Below are 22,202 nucleotides of genomic sequence, written 5' to 3'. Positions count from 1 at the left end.
GGAGTGGTTGCACCACTCAAAAACAGGAAATCATGTAAGGAGGTAAAAAGGGAAAAGAAACATATAGAGGGTATGCACGTGACATCATCATCATACTTGGAAGTTATCTGGGAATGCCTACTGAGTGGCAAAAACCTACTTCACCTACTTCATCCAAACAGAAAAGTCCTATTTGATTGCATTAAATGACTTTAAACAACATTAAATTCACTTTGTCACTCACCTTTACCCACTCGATTTGCCACTCGATTTTCACTTTATGCATGCGCATACCCTCTATACAGTAAGGGGGAATGGGGGTGAGATTCAGATTTTACGGGGGCCAGTTTCGAATTGCAGTCTGTAGGTGTCCTTTGAGAGAGTCTTGTCTTAATGGCTGTTGGTAGGGCGTTCCACATTTTGGTGGAATAGGAGCAAAATTAATTTAGTCCCTTGTTTGCTCATTTCTCTGTGTCATCACTTACAATTCCACTTATTTAATCTGTATCCTGACTGTGTTCTCTATCCTGATTGGATAGAATCGATATCCCAGTTTCGGTTTCTGAAAATGCATTTTCTGTTTGATAAAAAGCTGGAGAGACATATGGAGACTCCTGTTACTGAACAAACACTATAGCAATGAGTACTATCACAACATAGAGCTTTTTAACACTTATTTAATTTTTTATCCCACGATTTTGTAACCCATTTTTCACCCCTGTGTCAATTATCTAATGTGATCCTGGGCTCTACACACCCTCCGCCAACCTAGTCCCCATATATGGGGGACATGGGGAGAGCAACGGACTTGAACTCATGCTTCCTTCATGCCTGAGTGTCCAAGTTGCTCCTTTAACACTTATTTTAATCAAAGAAAATCACTTACACTACCATTAATACATGGGTGATTTATTTTTACAGTTTCAAATATTTGCAGTTTACAACGTACACTAGGGAGTACCACATCAAATATGGATGTGGCAGAACAGTGGCACGGCAACACGTCGTATGAGCATCAGTCTCAAGCAACATGCATGTGGGTTAGAGACTTCAGTCTATGGTTAGAGAGAAAGAGTTGCATAATTTCTACCTCAGGCCAATTATTTTACAGCATTGGCAGATCATGTAAACAAAGATTACGCATGCGGCCACCTCCTGGCGCTACCCGCACACATAATTAGCATCACATCATGGGGATTTTCTTCTTTATGTAGGAGAGTAGTGCTTTCAGTTCTCAGTTGTTTCATCAAACAAACTAATAATAACACACATTGATAACGTCACAAAGTCTTTGGATCACTTTAGTGTTGTTTTCCAAATCTATTTCTGGGTACCACTGCAGATATCTTTTTAGTTTGTTTGTTTTTTTGTAGTAAACACAGATGGCATCAAATCTAACTAAATATCATAAACATCACAGAGCCTGGCAGAATCACTGGATTTATTTTTGAAACGCAATATAAAAAATAAAAAAAATGCACTCCGTGTGAACTGAGCGGTGCTGTGTGAGTGCGTGTGCACGTGCGCGGTGTGCGCGCGTGCGTGTGTGTGTAATTAGCTAGGAATGGCCCGGCATCTGCAGGGGTCAATAGGTCGTACTGTCTAAACAGCAGGGTCAAAGGTCCTACTCTAAACACCCATAGGCCAAATTCCAATACCCCAAATATCGGCCACTCCGTGCCGAGAATATGTGACCATCTTATGGACTTCACACAACTTACATGGAGGTCTTTATATACGTGGCCTAAATACCGCTAATAAACAAACCACAATCATTTACGTTCGGAAACTGATGTTATGTGATGTCTACACGATTGTCACATATTTCATCAGGTCTACAATTTCACCGTAACACCGCCATGCTGGAGTGACCGAGTGTGAGTGAGCGAGTGGCCGAGATTTGGGGTATTGGAATTTGGCTTATAGGGACAGACAGACACAGGGACACACATAGCCCTTTAAAGGAAACGGTGTGCACCGCTGAAAAAAGGTCTATGGTATTTTGAATGGGAGAAAAACTTCTGATAAGCTTAACGCAAGCTAATGTTATTATTCATCTGGTTAATATGGTGCCCAGACTTCTCAGGTGCCCAGTCTCCTGGATACCATGCATCTGAACACTAAATCCTCAAAATGGGTGTTGCAATGCTGAATCACATGTGATACATGAATCACGTGGCTTGTTGTGTTTCTGACCCCTCAGGCCGCTTCTTCTCTCCTCATTGGCATCAGTTTCTAAGCAAGCGTGGCTTCTGTGTAATTCCAGACCCTTTAGTCTGTCACCGTATCTTCTTCTCGCATGTCACTGCAGCTGTGAAATATTCATCCAACCGCTGAAATATTGATGGATGGGCTCAGATGATGGTATACAGTATACTGCAGTGTAGTATTCTGTGCATGCCTTTTCTCTGGGAGTAACAGTCCATGCAGCACCATGAATTCATATAGTCAACCTTATTCTTATTAACATTCACTAATTTACAGATTTTCATGTAGAAACCCCTTCTTAATTTATTATACTCTGTATGTGCATGTTTGTGCGCACGCGTGGGTGTGTGTGCGTGCTTGTGTTAGTTTTTTATATTATATTTCACTTCTCAAACTGTTTTGAGTGGAAATAATCTCCATTGTTTCTCCCTTGCAGTGAAGAGAAGAAAGTAGTCCGCACACAGGCTTGCTCCAATGGTGTTTTATTTTTATTATTATCAGGTGATGAAGGCCGTTCACGGCCGAAACGTCGTGTCTTAAAACTTATGGTGTTTTAAATTAAATAAAACACCACTGGAGCAAGCCTGTGTGCGGACTACTTTCTTCTCTTCACTGTATTTACCTTAGTCCAGCACCAGCCAGGAACTGGATGTGTGCAAGCCACCTGCTTTTTAAACTAACTTCTCCCTTGTAGTGCCTGTTAGCTTTTGATATTATGTTTACTATCTCAAACAGTTGGAGTGGAAAGAATCTCCATTACGGTATGTTGTTTCTCACGTCACAGAAATGCATGGTGAAATGATATAGCTACTATCTTCCCTTTGCATGATAATGATTTTAAGTTTTCTGATGTTTTGATATAGCAAACCTGTGTTTATTTGCACTTCTGCAAGAGCGAGACCATATGAAAGTGATGTGCTTTTTGAGAGCTGTTAGGGCCTACAGTGCAATGGCTTGCATTGTGTTGCAAGCCCATGACGCATAATGTGACGCTATTTGGAACGAGATCCTTCGAGGCTGACGTGCTCTACTCCCCATTCCATTGCTATGACTCAACACTTTGACAAATAACAGACTTGCCCAGGAATTGGTGCCATACACAGTAAAATCCTCAGTCATACATTAGTAACTCAGTACAAATATAACCAAATGGACCCGCATTTGTACACTCTTAAAGAATTTTACAGTGTACGGTACTCTGTGGGGTGATAACAATTTTGCTCATTAGCTTTTGCACCCTCTGTGGGTCAAGGACAGCCTATCTGGAGCAGTGACAGCACATCATCTCTACCATGGCCTCTTCACTCCCTCTTTTGGCTTCCGATGCTACTCTGTTCACATACAGCTCATCTCACACTGGCAGTGCTTCAAATTAAATAATCCACAACGGAAAGTTTCAGAAGTACACTGTGCAGTATTGAGGGTTGGCTCCTGTATGTCATGGCCAGTATGAAAACAATGTCAAGTGTTTACAAAATGTGATTATATGAATGTGAGTATGCAGGAGGTTGCCGATCCTCCTGATTCGAATTTATGCTTCATGATACAGCTGCCTAGCTTGATGAAAATAACATTTAAAATAACGGCCTAACATTAACATGTTGGGATGATTTCGTTCTTCTTTATGAGACACTATACAGTGACAACAAAACAGCAACGTTAGATGTAGAGCCAAACCAATGACAGATCTTTCAGTCCGATGCCAATCCCTCTTTTCGACTTTTAGTAGACAGCAGATTACCGTTTTGACTGATATTTGGTGAAAAGGGTAACATTTTCTAAGCAATTTGAAAAACCTAAATGAAGTACATTTACCGTATTAAACCTTCAGTATACAGCTATTTAACCACTTATAAAGGATGACTTCACCCATTTTCAACATATCTTTATATAACTGATATATAACTGATACTCCTTAATAAAGATGGCACCATTCCTGTCTACTTTCTCTTTGTAGGTAGGCAGGTTTGGGAATTCCACAAAATTGATGGAAACCACAAAATTGTATAACCGTGCCAGTTTGGTATGTAACATGAACAACTAACTAACACAGTTTCTTGAATATTATTCCTGCAGAAACTATCGTCTCTTCCATGAGAAAGCAAAAACAAATAACACCAGCGTGAAAGGCAGACCAGACAGACAGACGCTATTTATTTCACTGTTGAAATCTGTACCACATTGAATCATACCCTCAACACATTGGTTTGGTTTTATTTTGAAGCTCAGGAGGTGCACAGTGCACACGCATCCAAGAAAATTCTACGGGTGCTCGAATAAAAGAGAGAGAGAGGAGGAGGAATTAGTCTGCACACCGTTTTGAATGCTCCCAAATCTTTTTTTACCAAAGCGGTCAAAAAAACACACAACGTTTAGGCCTCTTTGGCCTTCGTCAGGTATGCTCGACTTGCTTTTATTTTGATACACAACATGTGAAGCACGTGTGAAGCTCAATTCCTTAAAATGGAACCTGTGAAAGTGAGGTGAAATCAGTTAAAGGAATAGAGGGTATTGCAGAATATAGCCTAATATATTGTAATAGAATAGAACACAATAGAATTGAACAGAATCCTCTGTTCATAAAATTGTCTTTGATCTGCAGCACAGTAAAATAAAGTGCACCTACTGTAGATATATCAAGTACACAAAAGCAATTGACCACCAGGCAACACATGTTTTATTGTGGAGGTTGAAATTACTTTGTTATGTGTGATTAGATTACCTGTCCATGTCTTGTCCAGCTGTTATTCTTTGCAGTTCTATTGTCTGTGTTGACCCACTTGCATCTTAGCTTTTCAACTGCAACATGATCACAGAACCTAGACAATATAACATGCTATTAGTTTTATAAAGGTTCCCACTAGAAATGTGTCAGCTTGAAGCACATTTTCATAACCTTGGACTTTGTAAATAGCTACCTGGGAAGGATACACAAATACAGGAATTATATTATACAACTATTGTTGTCTCCACCAGGCCGAAGGCATGGGGAGAGAGTATGTTTTGCACTCCGTCCGTCCGTCCGTGTGTCCGTCCGTCCGTCCGTCCGTGTGTCCGTCCGTGTGTCCGTCCGTCCGTCTGTGAACAGCTAATCTCTGGCACCGTTGGCTTGATCGCAGCCATACTCTGCACACACACTCCCTGGATGCCAGAGCTGAACCTCTGCTCCAAAGTTTTCACATTGGCCTGTTATAGCGCCACCAGGAGGCCGCTTTGTGCAAAACAAATGTTTTGACGGTACACCCACAGATTTTGTCCAAACATTACGCAAATTGGTACACAGTCTCTCTAGAGCCATTCAACGAAACGGGTCTTTCAGATTTCTCAGACTCCATCCTGATTGGCTACGATTGGCTTCCAAAGTTCGCAGGAGTGCTCCGTTTCAAACAAAATGCTGCAAATCAGGAACACATCGTGTGATTTCCGTGAAATTTTGTACGCACATTCCCACTAGGCCAAGGAAGAAATGCCACTTGAATATTTTCAACTCAGCCTCATGGTGGCGCTATAACTGGCCTATTTGTGATTTTACCTATAACTGCACCGATCTGTGTAAAACCATGTATGCACACTCCCTAGAGGCCAAGGAAAAACCTTTGCCTGGAATTTTTCACATCTGCTCTTTATAGCGCCACCAGGAGGCCGACATATGTAAAACACATTTTCTAATATTACTCCTTCAGATTTTATCCAAATTTCATGCAAATCGGTACGCATGCTCTCCATAGTCATGTGATCATGTGATTTGTTTGATTTCTCATAATTATCCATCCTGATTGGCTACGATTGGCTTCGAACGTTTTCAGGAGTAGCCCGTTTTGTACAAATCGCCACAACTCCTCAACGCAGCGTCCGATTGCGGTGAAACTGTGCATGCCTATTCCCACTACTAGGCTGAGGAAGAAATGCCACTTGACAGTTTTCAAATCAGCCTCATGGTGGCGCTACAACAGGACAAGTCGCGTCTCACTCACACACACACACACACACACACACACACACACACACACACACACACACACACACACACACACACACACACACACACACACACACACACACACACACACACACACACACACACACACACACAAAACCCAAATAAACATGTTTATATTACTCCTAAACAATTTTTTCCAAACATCACACACACTCCTATCCTCCTGGTGGAGACCTGTGCCCAGAAGGGCACTTTTTCTAGTTTCTTCTGTTCTGTGTTCTGTGTTCCAGGCATTTAACGCAAAATTGTGGCCCAACCTCATACAAATTGTTAGCCTGGGTTCCAGCCTGATTTGCTGCGTTCCGCTGATCTGAAAAACATTTCAGATCAGCGGAACGCAGCAAATCAGGCTGGAACCCAGGCTAACAAATTGTAACAAAAACTAACAATTGATTTTGTATCCTAAAAAAATCCCACCCGTGCAGTGAGGGGCGCTCTTAGCATCGTACATCATCATGACATAAAATAGACATGTCTATTTGCTCAGACACTATGATGGGAATTTAATGTTTGTGGACAGACACCAAAAGCTGGATATAGGAGGGGATATAGCGCCCCTCAAAAAAAGCATAAAACATTGTTATCCCTTTCTTCTATTTGACCATGATATATTTTGAGTAAATGAATAAGTTAAATGTGCATGCAATGCAAAACTACTCAATGTCATGTTCCTCCTCGTCACATGTATTGAGTTAATGCAGCTCGATCCTCTGCAGTTTACACATGCCAGACTGCCAGAGTGCACTCAATATTGTTATTTTTGCATGTGCATGCAACACTGCACTTGATGACCGACCAAAGCTTTTCAGGACCATATCCCCACTCTGTAGGACAAGGTCCATATCTGTAGGGGGGGCTCGCTAGGTTAAGACCAGGGGTTGCACTTAGCCTAGTTATAGCTTAAATGGCTTTTAGTAATGCATAAGTGATACGTCTTGACTTAAAAGCCATTTAAGCTGTTAATTACGCTTAGTTTGAACTAGTGTGAGGTGGTGCAACTGGCTTGGTCCAGCCTGACCCTGCACAAGCCCCCAGAACGGCTGGCCAACGTTGAAGCCGCCGAGGCAGAGCAGAAGTGCATTAATGACGATAAAGAACACCCTCGTCTTTATCGTCATTAATGCACTTCTGCTCTGCCTTTCGGAACTCGCCCTGCAGCATCGCAGGCATTAATAATGCTGATAAAGAACACCCTCTCGTGTAATATAGCTTAACACAGCATTGTTGGTGGTGGTACGTACCGTGGTAGCACACTGGTACATTATATCTCAGAGCTTTTCACTCCAAGAAAATGCTGCTTGTTCTGCCTGCTAGTCAGGAACTGTTCTGTCTGCATGGTGACAATTATGCCGGCTGTAAATGTCACAGTAGCGTCCCTTATCTGTAGTGTGTCATGTCCTTTGTGTTGTTACTTTAATACCCATCAAACACCACTATGACTGATAGCTAGCTGTTTATGTAGTATAGAAGAATCCCATACACAGTACAGTTAGAGTGGCCTCCGTATAGCCTCGCAGTGGCCAGAAACGAATCTGCCGGTGGCAAAAAGAATTGCCTCCGGCGGATCCACAACAGTGTGATATGAGTCTGGCCAAAAAGTCAGGCTAGCCTAGGTGCACTGCACCGCACTGCACTGCACCAATAAAGGAAAAAAAGACAGATTTATGTAAAACAATGCATTTCTGTGACGTCAACAACTAAGAAAACTAACGTCGGGGAATGCCAGAAATAATTTGACATGCAGATTTGTTCCTGGAAAGAATAAAAGGTTAAGTTCCAAAAAGTTCAACATTATTTCAAGGTTTTTTGGAGATTAGAGCTCTTTTCAGATGACCTTTAAGATATTTGCATGTATTAAACAGAGTTGTGGGAGAACAGGCAGTTGATATCATACTACATTAAACAATTAAGGTATAAGTGGGATTTGAACTCTTGACATTCTGACCAGATCTGTCCCAACATGTTATGTACGGTAACTGGCAAGATGATCGGCCCTGCATGCAAATGTCCTGACAATCTTGGTGTTTTATAAAAAAAAGGAAATTAGCAGAGAATGTCCAATATACAGTAGGCCTTCCCGTTCTTTTTTTTTTAATTATCCCACGATTTTGCAACGCATTTTTTCACCCAGTGTCAATTATCTAATATAATCCTGGGCGCTACACTTCCTCTGCCAACCTAGGGAGTACTTACTTGTTCTGATAGTTGGTAAGGAAATGTGACTTGTAGAAAGAGGAAGCCTCTGTGGGAGGAGCATTACGAACAAAGCCAGAGCACTCCTATAGGCAAAAATACATAAATAGATAAATAAATAAAATAAAAATGAATGGATGGATGGATGGATGGATGTGTGATTCTCACCTTTTTACCAATTGACTTTACAGCTGATGCATTATCCTTTCTCTGGTTCAATGTGCAGAGAGAGGCCTAATATCACAAAAGAGAAAAGAACAGTAGGACACGCACGCGCGCACATGCACATGCGCGCGTGCACACACACACACACACACACACACACACACACACACACACACACACACACACACACACACACACACACACACACACACACACACACAATCTTTCAATACTGACATATTACGCCTTACTTTATTATGGAGACAGATATTGCAATATATGTAATAATATTTGACCCAGGATGAAAGCAATAAAAAAGATCTCATGACTGAATTTCTTTACAGTTGTTCTTTACTCGTGTGACCTGTGAGGGCTACTCACTGGACAGGCCAGTGGAGCCACGGTGTCCCTGGTGAATCCGGTTTCCTGAGAGCTACGGCTGACCAGGTTGGGTAACACCTCCGTGTCCTGTCCCAGAGCACATCAGGACACTGTCAAACTAAAGAGTTATTCCACCCCTCTCCCTTTTATTTTTTTGACTGTTGGAAAAAAGTGTCAAGACTTTCACTGTACAATAAATAATATAATTGCTTTAAGCCATGGTATTAGTAGCAAAACTAAGTGTCTTCATTAACAACTTCTAAAAATGAATGGAAGCTCAGTCTGAAACCATACTGTATACGTATAGGTCAACCTGATAAAACGATATTGGCAAGAAGTCTTCTCTCGTTACTGAGCTCCCTGTCTGCCTCGGTTCACCCTGAAAGGTAATACAAACAAACATTGATATAAGCCTAACGATACTAGACATTTTTAGTGATGGACTTTGCAATTGTTTACATGAAAAGTAGAGTGATGAACCACAACTGACAACAACTGATGACAGGAAATTATGTTACGATTGGCATCTCATACTACAGTATGTGCACAAGAACTAAAAGTAGGAATTCATTGTCATAAAGAAAGAAAACCAACCATGAAGCTGTGTTTTGGTATAAAGGTGTTCAACTCAAGGGCTTGTCCTGCAGTGAAGCCACTCCTGCCCTCCTGGCCCTCTGTTAGGTACTTCCAGGCCTCTAGAGAGTTGCAACTACATAAATGAGTCATTCATTCACCAACATACAGTAGTAGGCTACTGTGATTCCAAAAGCCAAAAGTAATTCAACAGATTGGTTCCTGAACTTACCTGTTGGCCTGAGGTTGTGGGGCACAAAGCGGCCTGCATACTCTGTCTGAAGTGACATACTCTTGAAGGGAAAGAATTAGTTACTATTCAGGAATTTACATTTTTGAAAGTCTTACAGATTATTCTGCTCTGACAATGTGTACATTGTACATAGAGTATGCGTCGCATCACGACACATTGTAAGTAGATCTGATATCTGTTCTGTGATCTGCTATCTTAGCCTGGCTAATAAGCCAGACTCAGGCAATTTATTTTTTTGCCAACGGCTGATTCGGTCTGGCTTATTAGCCAGGCTACTGCTATCTGATCTGTAGATCTGCTATTTTCAAAAGATTTTTAGACATTTGAAAACTTGAAATGAGACATTCTGCATAATGAGTACTTTTACTTTTAGTACTCTGAGTACATTTTGAATACGGGACTTTTACTTGTAACGGAGTAGTTCTACATTGCAGTATTTATACTTTTACTTAAGTAAAACATTTGAGTACTTTTTACACCACTGTTTTTTTGTCCCCACATGTGCACCCCCATATCTCGCAAGTCTGATGGAACCCTACAAACCCTTCAAGTCTGATCGAACCCTACAAACCCTTCCCTAACCCTTCCCTTCCCCTTCCCTAACCCTAACCCTACAAACCCTTCCGCACGCTCAGATCAGCCAAAGCAGGGAAGCTGGAAATACTCCGGGACAGCGCTCCACATGTCCCAAACTCTTCTCCCTTCAGGCTCCAAAACTATGGAATGCATATTACTACAATTACTACTCCCAATCTTCCGCCGTGGTCTGAAAACCCACCACTTCAGACTTCATCTTAGCCCGTAGCACTTGCCGTAGCACTTGCCCTAGCCTCCGCGACCTTATACAGGCGTATGCAAAGGCTAAACGTATGTAATTTAGATAGCATTTTATGTAGACATAGCGCTCTATAGTGTATATATTCAGTACGCATAGTTTAATTATATAGATATTCCACTGTTAGGTTCTAAGCTTACATATGATGACTATTTTTTATGTATCTGATGTGATGTATTACCATGTTTTTGTTCTTGCTTACTGTACATCGCTCTGGATTAAATGCCTAAATTGTAAATTGTAATTGTCCAATTCATTATTTGCCTCTACTCTCCAGCGAGCATGGGATCTTCAGCATGTTTGAGTAGATGGTGCGCTGTGATTGGCCAGTCGCTGCGATTGACAGCCTAAACCTAACCCTAAACCTAACCTCAGTAAAACTATACCTAACCCAGAGACTGAGTAATCTAGTAAGAGAGTGGCGACACGCTTTGATCTCGCCGCAAAGCTATTGCCTATGGGCTATAGTTCCAAACATTTGAACTATCCCATTGAGATAGAATGAGCACTTCCGCATTCCATGGTTACAATGGGAGTCAACGCTAGTGTCGGCACTCTCTTACTAGAATACTCTGACCTAACCTTAAACTATAAAACTCAGTAAAACGCAGTGGCTGGGGGTGTTTCCAAGGACCCGGAAGAACGACGGACACCGCTGAAGATTACATGCGAGCTCCCCATCACACTCACTGTTTTAGGCTGAGTCTTAAGCTGAAGGTATCCACTCTCCCTGGGCTTGTCACTGACATGTGGCAAGATCTTTGAGCCGCCATATTGAGGCACAGTGTAGGGTTGGTAATGTCGTTTGGTCTGAGATGTGAAACTGTCCAGCAGAAAGAGCCTGTACACAACAATACCCCAGTTACAGGTTCCATGTACTGCACACACAGTAAATTTAATTAATATGGCAAATGCATTCCTCTCATTCCTTGAGACTGAAGGTCAGCTGAACAGTTGTATACAAATTACAAATATGGATTCTGGAGAATACAAATGGTAATAATTACCCAAGTCTAACTTCAGATTTAAGAGCCATATGGGAGAAAGTTACCAGTCAGACTTACCCAAGCCATGGGTTGTCAGTGAGGTCCAAACTGGGTCTGTAGTGTGCAACTGGTCTGAGGTTGGCAGCATAGCCTGTCCCATAGTGATGTCCCTGTTGAGGTGTGAAGTTCTCCCTGCCTATGTGAACGGATAGAATAAAAATACAGGTGATCAGTGAAGAAGATGTACAGTTCAACCATCACTGTTGTCACAGTGTTGTCTGTTTATTTCACAGCTCTCTGGTTACTGTACCTAATATGAACACTATAGAGCTTTGCACTACTTTGTGTATTCTCACCATGAGAAGCATTGTATGAGGTGGCATACAGGTAGAGTGAGGAATTGATCAGTTGTCCACCGTTGCCTGTTGCTCTGAGAGCTGGCCTGACTATCTCTCCCTGCCCGGCCATCTGTGACTGGTGTAATGGAAACCTTCAGTGACAACCGTGATCGATGGAAAATCCTCAGGGCCTGTGGGATGTGTTGCAACTACAGTGTAAAGTCAAAGGCTCACAACAGTAAACAAACTATTGCTAATGTGTATTGCGTTTAACACAATATGCTTATATGCAATATACGTGCGACTTCAAATATTCCCTCTGTCTTGTAAAAAAGGAATATTTCCTCCCATACACAAGAGAAATGTTCAATATTCCCTCCCTCTCTAATTATTAATGCTTGGCATATCAGCCAAGTGAAAAATGAATATTACCAAATTCTTAAAATGCAGTCCACAATCAATAAGGTTTACATGACATTACTGTGCAGGCATACCTGAATCTCCAGGTTGTGGTTTCACCTCGCTGTCTCACACTGGTGGTTTTGTAGGGCGATGAGTATCCGTTGCTAGGAGACTCAGCACAAGGGCAGCATATTTCAAGTCAAGAATGAGGTCATAATTAAAAAAAAGTGCATACCTAGCATCAACAGTAAACATCAACCAATGCCAGGGCCAATGCTATTTTTATACTTTAGACATATGGCATGTGTAAATATTTGTTGGGTCAAAACATTTCAGTGTTTGTTGTATACCTTGTGAAGTTATACAGCCATGTATAAAACGGTACTGTCATTTGTCACCTGCACATTCTTCAGTAGTGATTCTGTTTTCAATATCAGTATTATCAATATTCAGTATAACAGAGGCATCAAAGGTGGGTGTGCCATTATCATACACAACAAGCCCATGATTTGTCTGCACATGAAAGGTCTAAATGGTCACTGGGTGGCAGTGTAATACCACTTATACACTGTATGCTCTCAGACTTACAGTTACACCTTCTTCAGAATAGGAGTTTGGTTATGTGTGTACAAGATCATAGCTTAATTGAAATTTGGATGGCAGCTTGACAACAAAACAAAGAAAATCCCTGAGAGGGAATTACGACTCAATGTTGTTAATCAAATTGACATATTTGTTATCTAGAGACAGCATTCTTCAACTGGAATAAATGTCTAGTTTCAAATAATGTCATTTTTGTACATTTACACAAATAAAAATAATCCACAGCAAAGTAGGGGTTATGTTGTTGCCTCTTGTGATCCTTCACAAATCTGAATGTAGGACTGAGGTACTGAATAGACACTCCCCATAATGTAGTAGCTGCAGCATATTGAGGAATCATAATGTATTATATTGAGTTACTGTATACTATATATTGTATATATATTGGCTCGTTGAACTGTGATATTCAGAAATATCATCCTTTCTCTGCAGGGAGGGTGCTTTTTCACCACAAACCATTTGAGTGTATTTTATTTATTTATTTTCTACCGTGCATATACATATCACACCTCACCTTCAAATATTGCCTCAAATTGCCTCCTCCTCTCATTGTCTACACCAGGCCGAAGGCAGTATGTTTTGCACTGTCTGTGTCCGTGTGTGTGTGTGTGTGTGTGTGAGTGTGTGTGTCCATCCGTCTGTTACCAGCTAATCTCCGGCACCGTTAACCCAGTCGGTGCCACATTTTGCACACACACTCCCTGGATGCCAACGATGAAGCTCTGCCACAAATTTTCCACAACGGCCTGTTATACCGCCACCAGGAGGCCGACTTTTGAAAAACACGTTTTTTGATATTACTCCTCCGGATTTTGTCAAAAAACTATCTCTATAGTCATGTGTTCAAGACGGATCTGTCCGATATTTCATATTCCATCCTAATTGGCTAACATTGGCTTTCAAAGTTTGCAGGATTGGCCCGTTTTGAACAAAAAGCCACAAATCATGAACGCAGCGTGCAATTTACATTAAATCTTTCACAGACTTTCCTACTAGGCTGAGGAATATATCCCACCCTTTTCACATTGGCCTGTTATAGCGCCACCAACAGGTGGGTTTTTGGAACAAAATGCCACAAATCATCCAATTGCCATCCAAGGCGTAAGAAGAAATGGCACCCTTTTCACATTGGCCTATTATAGCGCCACCAGGAGGCCACAACCTGACCTGCCCTGGTGGAGACCTGTGCCCCGAGGGGCACTTTATCTAGTTTCATATAGCTCTCTTGGATTCACACTGAGTCTCCACCTATGTGGATACTAAAGTGTTTTCTGTCTCTCCATCTTGTAGGCTAGGCTTCTACACTGCCAGCCGTGACTATCTAACATACTGCTGCTTGTATTGCAAATGCAAAGTGTTTTTCTTTGTCTTCTTTTTTTCAAGACATGTTATCGTGCCAAGCTGGAATCCGTTTATTATCTTGGCTCCAAAAATAACTATGGGGAAGCTTCCGCATCATTGAGGCTGGCAGTCACGTCTTCTGCCACCTTTGTGATAATCACAATGCGCAATAACAGTGACACTTCACATCCTAGCATGAGACGGATACATACACAATGCTGCTTTAGGGCCCTTTATCGTGATACAAATAACTCACTCACATACAGTAACTCATACAGTATATGACAGGAAGGTGTGCATACAGATTCTGAGGTGACAGTGCCATAAGCACAAAATATAAATCGTGCCATATTTTCATTGTTCAAAGTGGCCATTTCTATGCTTGATGCTAAGCAACACTTAGTTACATACTGTATCAGCGTCTCACGCCAAAAATAGCAGATCTACAAGCCCACAAGTTCACAGCCAACTGCATTGACACTGTGAGCTTGTAGATCTGCTATTTTCAGTGTGAGACATAACGCACAATCAAGTATGAATCAGGCTTTATGCGTCAACCGTTTGTTCTCGTGATGAGCATAAACACTGATTTCTCATTCACACCTACAGAGTCGAGGGAGGTAGGGGGAGTCGGGGAGAGAAAAGGTGGGTGCGGTACGTGCTTCTAAAAATAGGCTGAGGTGATGCAAGCAAGGGTCTCCCGTCGAGTGATGCAGTTGGCTTGCCCGCAGCCGTCTGTTGTAGATCAGAAAAGGACAACACCTCGGCCCTGTCTGTAGAAGCTTGGCGCGTCTATAGCATCGGTCTGTGTGGCCGTCTGCTTCCTGCCCAACTCTGTTGTCCACACTCTAACTGTAGGGAGACAATCTCAGCGGGTTCACTGTCAGTTCAATGGCCAAGATCTTTGTCTGCAGTATAATACCGTGGCATTAACATTTGGAAAGATGTAAAGAGACAGCTCAGGCACAAAAGCCCTTCTTTTGTGCTTTTGGCTTCGGCAGTCTCTGCTTCATCATCTCCTCACTTCTGTTGCTGAGACTTATCTGGTTCCCTTGACCCTTTCTGAGTCTGACTCCTGTATTTAACAGACAAATCTGGCACAGGCGACTTTGAGTAAATTGCATTGTCATCTTTTTTCACTCTTACTTCATGTGCCATAGTAAAGTGGCCTTGGGAAGAACAGAATGGGACTTTATGAACGAGGAACTTTAAGTTAAAACAAGGAGAAAATGTTTCATCTCATGCACAAGATGGGCAATTTTGTGGTTTGACTGAAAACCTCAGCAATAAAACCACAATAATTCAATTACTGTTACAATACATGCCGCATGACATATTCACTGATTTCCAGAGCAAACAGGAAGAACAGGAATTAATGAGCATGATAAAAATAGGGCCTTCTCTCTTCCAATGTATCCTCAACACAAATACATAATACAATACAATACTCATACTAATACAAATACAATACTCCACACATAAGAAAACCCACAAAAAACAAACATAAAAAATATAGAAAGCAGGGATAAAACAACGAATTGAATGATTATGAAATTAGTATGTTTAATGGATTAAAATGCACACAACTGCTGACAAACACAAGTTGAACTGTATGAACAGTGTGGGAGGTAATTAAGAAACACAACAGCATTAATCTCCATCTGGGAATGAGAAGGATTCCCTCAGAGTACATACGTCTTGTAACGTCTTGATTAATTTGCCAGCATGCTGGATAATGTATTAAAGCTGTATTGGAGATATGCGGCTGCAACGCAAATTATTTGTAGCAAATTGCACACCAAAGATTAGAGCACTGAGCCTTGCAAATTGATGCCTTTAACTATCAACAAAAGGGCGTGCATGTTAAACTGAAATGAGTACATTCCATTTTTAATGATGTTAGATCTCACCTACGGTACACTAGTGTGTGTGTGTGTGTGTGTGTGTGTGTGTGTGTGTGTGTGTGTGTGTGTGTGTGTGTGTGTGTGTGTGTGTGTGTGTGTGTGACTAGGCAGGGTTGAGCGGGGTTAATTCATTCAGTGATTTTGTTAATAGTTAATGACCTACGGTATCACTAGCCAATTAAACATGAACAAATAACAATGAATGAGTCAACGCAGGGATATAGTAAAAATGATTCTTTAATATGGAACAAAATTAGAGCTCAGCTCCATAGCTCCGCCCACCCAGCACACCCTATAACACAGATGGGTGGAGGAGGACGACAAAATCAACCCAACCAGTAAGATCACAGTCCGCTCGGCCCAAAAACAGGAGAGGCAAAAACCAAAAACATGGAACGCAAAACCAAAGTGCTACCGGGTTTGACCTCAAGACGCCCCTCGTTCCCTTCCCTCCTGACCCGGGATGCTCCCACCGAGACAGATCTCTCCCGCCTCCTCCCCAGGGCTGTCCCAAACCTCCCACCCGTCCTCTTCCAGCCTCTCTGCAGGGCTCTGGAAGACAGGGCGGCCTGGAGGTTCCCGGACATATGGCCATGAAACTCGGCCCAGCTGGGGGCGAGTCCAACAACTTCCCAAGCCAGGCAAGTGATCGGGTGACCTCTCAGGGCCTGACAATGAGGGGTGGGGGGGTGGGGGAGGCGGTTGTGTGTGGAGAAGCATGTGTGAAGGTCCTAATGCTGAGTGTGCTGTCCGCCACAGGGACGGGCTTCGCGGAGGAACATGAACACAGACGACATGTGTCCGGTTCATTCTTAAATCACCACTCCAATAGAGACGTCTGTGCTTTGGCCCCTCGGCAGCATTTATTCCTCAGCCTATACATGGAGCCTACAGAGACTATATTATGCGTTGCTCTCTTGGTTCAAAATGGAATGTCTGAAGTTTTTAAGTTGGAGAAATGGGAAAGGCACAGGAGGGTGAGGGAGTCTGTGGAGCCAGCCCAGTAAGAACCCGTTACTATTCTAACATATACAGACATCAACAGAACTACCACACAGGTACAGTACAGAGCAACCAAGCAACACATTGGAATTCAGAGTAAGACATGGCAAATAACCATGTCCCATTACAAAATGCACGTCCCACTACATTTTGTCAGCATCAGTCCAATAGTTAAGGCTGTACTGATGCGCTTGCTACAAATAGCTGTATCAAGGGTGGTGCTAAATTTCATCATCCACCGTAACATAGAATTGGGTCAAAAGCTTTTATTTAACTTCTGAATATGGCCTTTTGTGTTTCTGTGCTGACAGCTGCCCTTCTCCTAGGTGTTTATGTATGGGTGGGAATGTACACCCTTTGACTTGCACTTAATACAGCCTTTTGTGTGTGTTTCAAAGCTCAACAATAAAGAGCTACAACACACGCATGAGCCATGCTGTGAACCAACTTATTGAACAGCTACATCGTTTTTCCAGCCCATGGGAACTCCATCCCAACTACAGGGACTCCTCTGCCGACCAAAACAACGTCAATGTATTGGAGGCAATCCCCTAGTGAGTGAGGAGGAAGAGGAGGAGGAGGAGGAATGAGGTCAACTAATGAATAAGATCAGGACATATGTTTTACTGAAGAATTAGTCTGGCTCCTGCGGTGAACGCCTTAACAGTTCAGGAGGAAAATGAATAATGAGGCGGACAAAGTGGAAATCTATACTCGATTGGAATGAGGGACTCGTAATGAAGGAGCCTGGAGGACAGAGGAAAGGAAGACAGAGAGGGCATCTGTCAGCCTCAGCTAACCCGGTCGGTCCGCACCTTAACACACACTGCATCACGTGACACAACTACACTAGTGAGAAGAGGGAAAGAGGGAAGCACAGCACAGAGAGCACTAACACTACTACTAGGGACGGACAGACGGACACCTAACTATAACACACAACTACAGCACAGGGTCCTATTCTGCGTTCCAGTGCACTCTCCTGGCTGCCAGAACTTCGCTGTGTCTTGTCAAGGAAAGAAAACAAACAAACAAACAAACAAGTAAATCGATTTAACAAACAAATTAAAAAGAGTAGAACATCATCACACACTTTGTATGCCGCTGGCCAGTGGAAAAAACCAAACAAACAAGAAACAAAACCTAGAATATAAAAGCGCCAGCGGAATCAGAGTTTTTACAGAAAGCATGTTCTCAATAACTGGCTTTTAAACGGCTCTACACCTTTTCTTTTAGTCTACCAAGTATATACTATTAACCTTACCAGGCAGCTAAAATCTATACAGTACTGTCTTTTTCATAATATTTATAGATATTTATACACTATACAAAGTTGGCAAAAATACATAAATACATGAAATTAGATTGTACACATCACAATTGTGTGTTGAAAGTTAGAGCTTTTTGTTGAAGAGGTGAGCCGGGGTAAAGTTGAGAAATTTGGCAGGGAAAAAGGAGTGATACCCTCGCCATCGTTGGTACAAAGGAGGCGCCAACAGAATGTTAAAATATCTCTGTTTCTGTCCTTCGTATCTATGTATTGTATTGCTTATGTGTTATTACCCCTCCCTGCGATGTTAGAAGCCGGTCCACATCAATTTGCAGCTCACACTCTCACACAACAGAATCAATTTACATTTTATTAACCTGTGCAGAAGGAAGAATAAATGTAGCCGCAGGGGTGTGCATTTAGGGAGAAGAGCCAACACAAAATAATGTCCAGGCCACAAAGACACAGAGTGTGTGTGTGTGTGTGTGTGTGTGTGTGTGTGTGTGTGTGTGTGTGTGTGTGTGTGTGTGTGTGTGTGTGTGTGTGTGTGTGTGTGTGTGTGTGTGTGTGTGTGTGCGTGTGTGTGTGTGTGCGCGCGCGCACCCACACACTTGTGTATGACACCTTGGTGTTCCTCAGAAGGATATTACAGCCGAGGGCAGGGATGGATGTTTCCACTGTCCTTCCTACAGACTGCTGCTAGGAGTGTCTGCTGTTCAGCACTATTATTATATTACTACTACTACTACTACTACTACTATTATTATATATTTTTGTTGTTGCTGTGGTCCAGACAGCTATAAAGGTGTGACGCAGATAAGCCTCTCTCCTGTACTTTTAAATGAGCTCTGCCACATACACAGCAATGAAGTATGTGTCTAGAATATGAATTGACCTTATTCACATGGTGGCCATTGTTATCTTACATCATGAAAACTGCTTGGGCAAAAATGTTGTGGTGTGCATGCAGACACCTGCAGCACAAAATGACCGCACTGAAGTCCTTGACTTCGCCCTTCTTTGGGTGCAGAAATTGTATATTAAACACACATGTTGCATTAACGTGTTGCTCACGTGGGAATTAATGTACTGTACTGCAGGTCACATACTCAACTCCATAAAACAGCAACATAGGGGTGAACATTTATTAAAATGCTATAAAACCCTTCTAATTCCCATCGATGTGTCTGTGTTGTGCCTTCCCTTATCTGGTTCTCTTAATCCTCGAGAACTGGAGTATAAGGCGTCTTCCAATCAGCTCACTAAGGCAAACAGAAAAACCTATTACAATAACATGGCACGCACATTCAGAGATTGGGTGTGTGCTTAAGTGCAGCTCCATTTAGAGATTAGACCACTGATTAGACCCCCCAATTACAATGTGTGCATTAAGGGTCATTGAAGCGGCCTCCATCCACCTGGAATCCTACTACTCTCCTCACGCATGCCCAACTCTATGCTGGACTGGAAGAGAGCAATAATGCGTCCAGATCCAGAGAGTTAGGGTGTCAGTGTGGGGCCAATCCCCTCCTAAAACAATGGCATTACAGTAAATCCTCAGGCCTAGGAGCTGAGAGAGTTGAGATGAAATGCGACTCCACATGGGGGATGTGTATACACGCTATCCCTGCACCCCCACCACGCCCCCGGCTCTTAACCTATAGGGAACTATAAGCACTAACAAACGTAGATATACTGTAAATTTCATCCACATGGTGAAATAATTATGGGTTTTTATTTCTTATTTAGAATTTTATAAAACAGATGTTTCGCAATCATAAATTTGAATCATTGTATTTGTTACTGAAGAAGTTTCTACTGCTTCCTGCCACGCACTGTTGTGACGAAAAGAGAGTTGAGCCAGAAGGCAAAGCTCTGTCTACCGAGCAATCTTCGTTCCTACTCTCACCTATGGTCATGAAGTGTGTGTCATGACCGAAAGAATAAGGTTGTGAATACAAGCGGCCGAAATGAGTTTTCTTCGACGGGTGGCTGGCATCTCCCTTAGAGATAGGGTAAGAAGTTCAGTCACGCGAGAGAGACTCGGAGTAGAGTCGCTGCTTCTTCGCCTGGAAAGAGAGTGGTTCGGGCATGTGGTTAGGATGCCTCTCGGGCATCTCCCTAGGCAAGTCCTCGAGGCACGTCCCACTGGGAGGAGACCTCGGGGCAGACCAAGGCGCAGTTGGAGGAAATACATCAACTCACTGGCCTTGGAAAGTCTCGGGATCCCTCAGGAGGAAGTCACTAATGTTGCTCTGGAGAGGAAGTCTGGAGCTCTCTGGTGGAGATGTTGCCCCCGCGACCTGACTACGGATAAGCGGTTGAAGATGGATGGATGGATGGAAGAAGGCTTTGTAACAGTTATGTTTCTTTTTATACTGCCTGGGCACTGTGTGTTGTGTAATTAATTGGGTGGGTCTGTGTATAGGGGGTGGAGAGGGTGGGAAAGGGTCTAGGATCAATGTGGTGTTGTGTACTGTAAAAAGAAAATTTGAAGAAAGAAAGAGATAAATAAACGACACTCCTATTTTCTGTTTCTGTGTCTCTCTGTCCCTGCCTGTGTCCTTTGGGGGAGTGGTGAGTGAGGGTCAGAATGTGGCTACAGTCGGACCTGTCGGAAGGGGCGGGTATCAGTCCTTTCCTTTTGTTTCTCCTGGCCCCGAGCTCACGGCGCCTCCAACAAAAATACAGCAGACATCAAAAGCCCTTATTCAAGAAGGGCATGGTATAACCAGCATCAGCATCTTCAAACACCACTGTTACCAGGAATATGGTTTGTTTTCGTTGCTTCAAGTGACAAATGAAAACTTGGCGCACAGCAAATGTTCATACATTTTTTTTCCACCAACGATATTTACATAGGGGAAAAAAACATTTTCCAAAACAGAATATGGATATATCGATTTTTCCACAAAAGAAAGCAAAACTCAACACAAAAACACCAAGCACACATATACTGTACATACACACAGACCTACAGTCAAATGTAAACAAAAATATAAATAAATATTATTACTCATTATTTTTCATATTAATTTTGTTACCATTGAAAGCAATGCTTACTTGAACCCTGATTAGGAGAAGTCACATCGGTTCTCACCAGATGCTTAAAACAATTGAAAGGGTGAGCGAGGGGAGGCACGGTCTGTCTGGACAGGGCTAAACACGTTTGACCTGACTGAAGCCAAAAGACAACAATAAGATTTATAGACCTATACTCGGCCGTAATTACACAAATCCAGAATGGAATTAAAATGGGCTTATTATCAACACACATAAAGTTTCCGTTCAAGTCGCAAAGCACAGTGTACCCTTAATCCAATATAAGCACAGTGTACCTTTAATCCAATATTGAACAAAATATTGCAAAGCAGACACGTCTCCAGAACGCTTACTCATTGGAAGTCATATTAAAGGACCACTTCACCACTTTTCAACCTATCTTCATATAATTGGTCCTCTACTAATGATCATGAAAAAATAGAACAATTTTTTCCGTCTGTCTGTGTCTCATAGGAGGGCTGTGGGCAGTTCAGAAACCCGTCCACCAGTGACATCATCGATGGGGAATCCAAGCTAATAGAAACAGCAGGCTGTCTATTCCTGAAAAGTTGCAATGGGAAAATTGAAGATTTTTATTATCTTACGATAATAAAAATCTAAATGTATATTTAAAAAAAAAAACTTGTTTAAAAAATCTGCCTAATGATGATGTCACTGGTGGACGGGTTTCTGAACTGCCCCCACAGCCCTCCTATGAGACACAGAC

The 22,202-nt window shown here is 42.3% G+C and overlaps 1 protein-coding gene and 1 long non-coding RNA gene across 2 annotated transcripts; both read right to left on the bottom strand.

Annotated features, from left to right (window-relative positions):
* Positions 1–4,582: 4,582 nt before the first annotated feature.
* Positions 4,583–7,603, bottom strand: LOC306923124. The gene is made up of 3 exons (XR_013790002.1): positions 7,429–7,603; positions 4,910–5,006; positions 4,583–4,657 (listed from the first exon to the last, which is right to left on the bottom strand). It is a non-coding gene; the product is annotated as an uncharacterized lncRNA (long non-coding RNA).
* Positions 7,604–8,896: 1,293 nt separating this feature from the next.
* saxo4 (stabilizer of axonemal microtubules 4) lies at positions 8,897–16,748 on the bottom strand (the record flags this gene model as incomplete). Its single annotated transcript, XM_079502321.1, has 7 exons — positions 8,897–9,013; positions 9,240–9,305; positions 9,521–9,621; positions 9,732–9,792; positions 11,278–11,428; positions 11,652–11,769; positions 16,685–16,748. The coding sequence occupies 7 exons, from the start codon at positions 16,746–16,748 to the stop codon at positions 8,897–8,899; spliced, it is 678 nt and encodes a 225-aa protein (XP_079358447.1).
* Between the last annotated feature and the right edge of the window lie 5,454 nt (positions 16,749–22,202).

This window comes from Electrona antarctica (genome assembly GCF_951216825.1).
Source record: "Electrona antarctica genome assembly, chromosome: 5".
NCBI classification, from domain to species: domain Eukaryota; kingdom Metazoa; phylum Chordata; class Actinopteri; order Myctophiformes; family Myctophidae; genus Electrona; species Electrona antarctica.
Note: the sequence above shows the minus strand (reverse complement) of the source record. Positions and strands in the feature narration are given on the sequence as shown.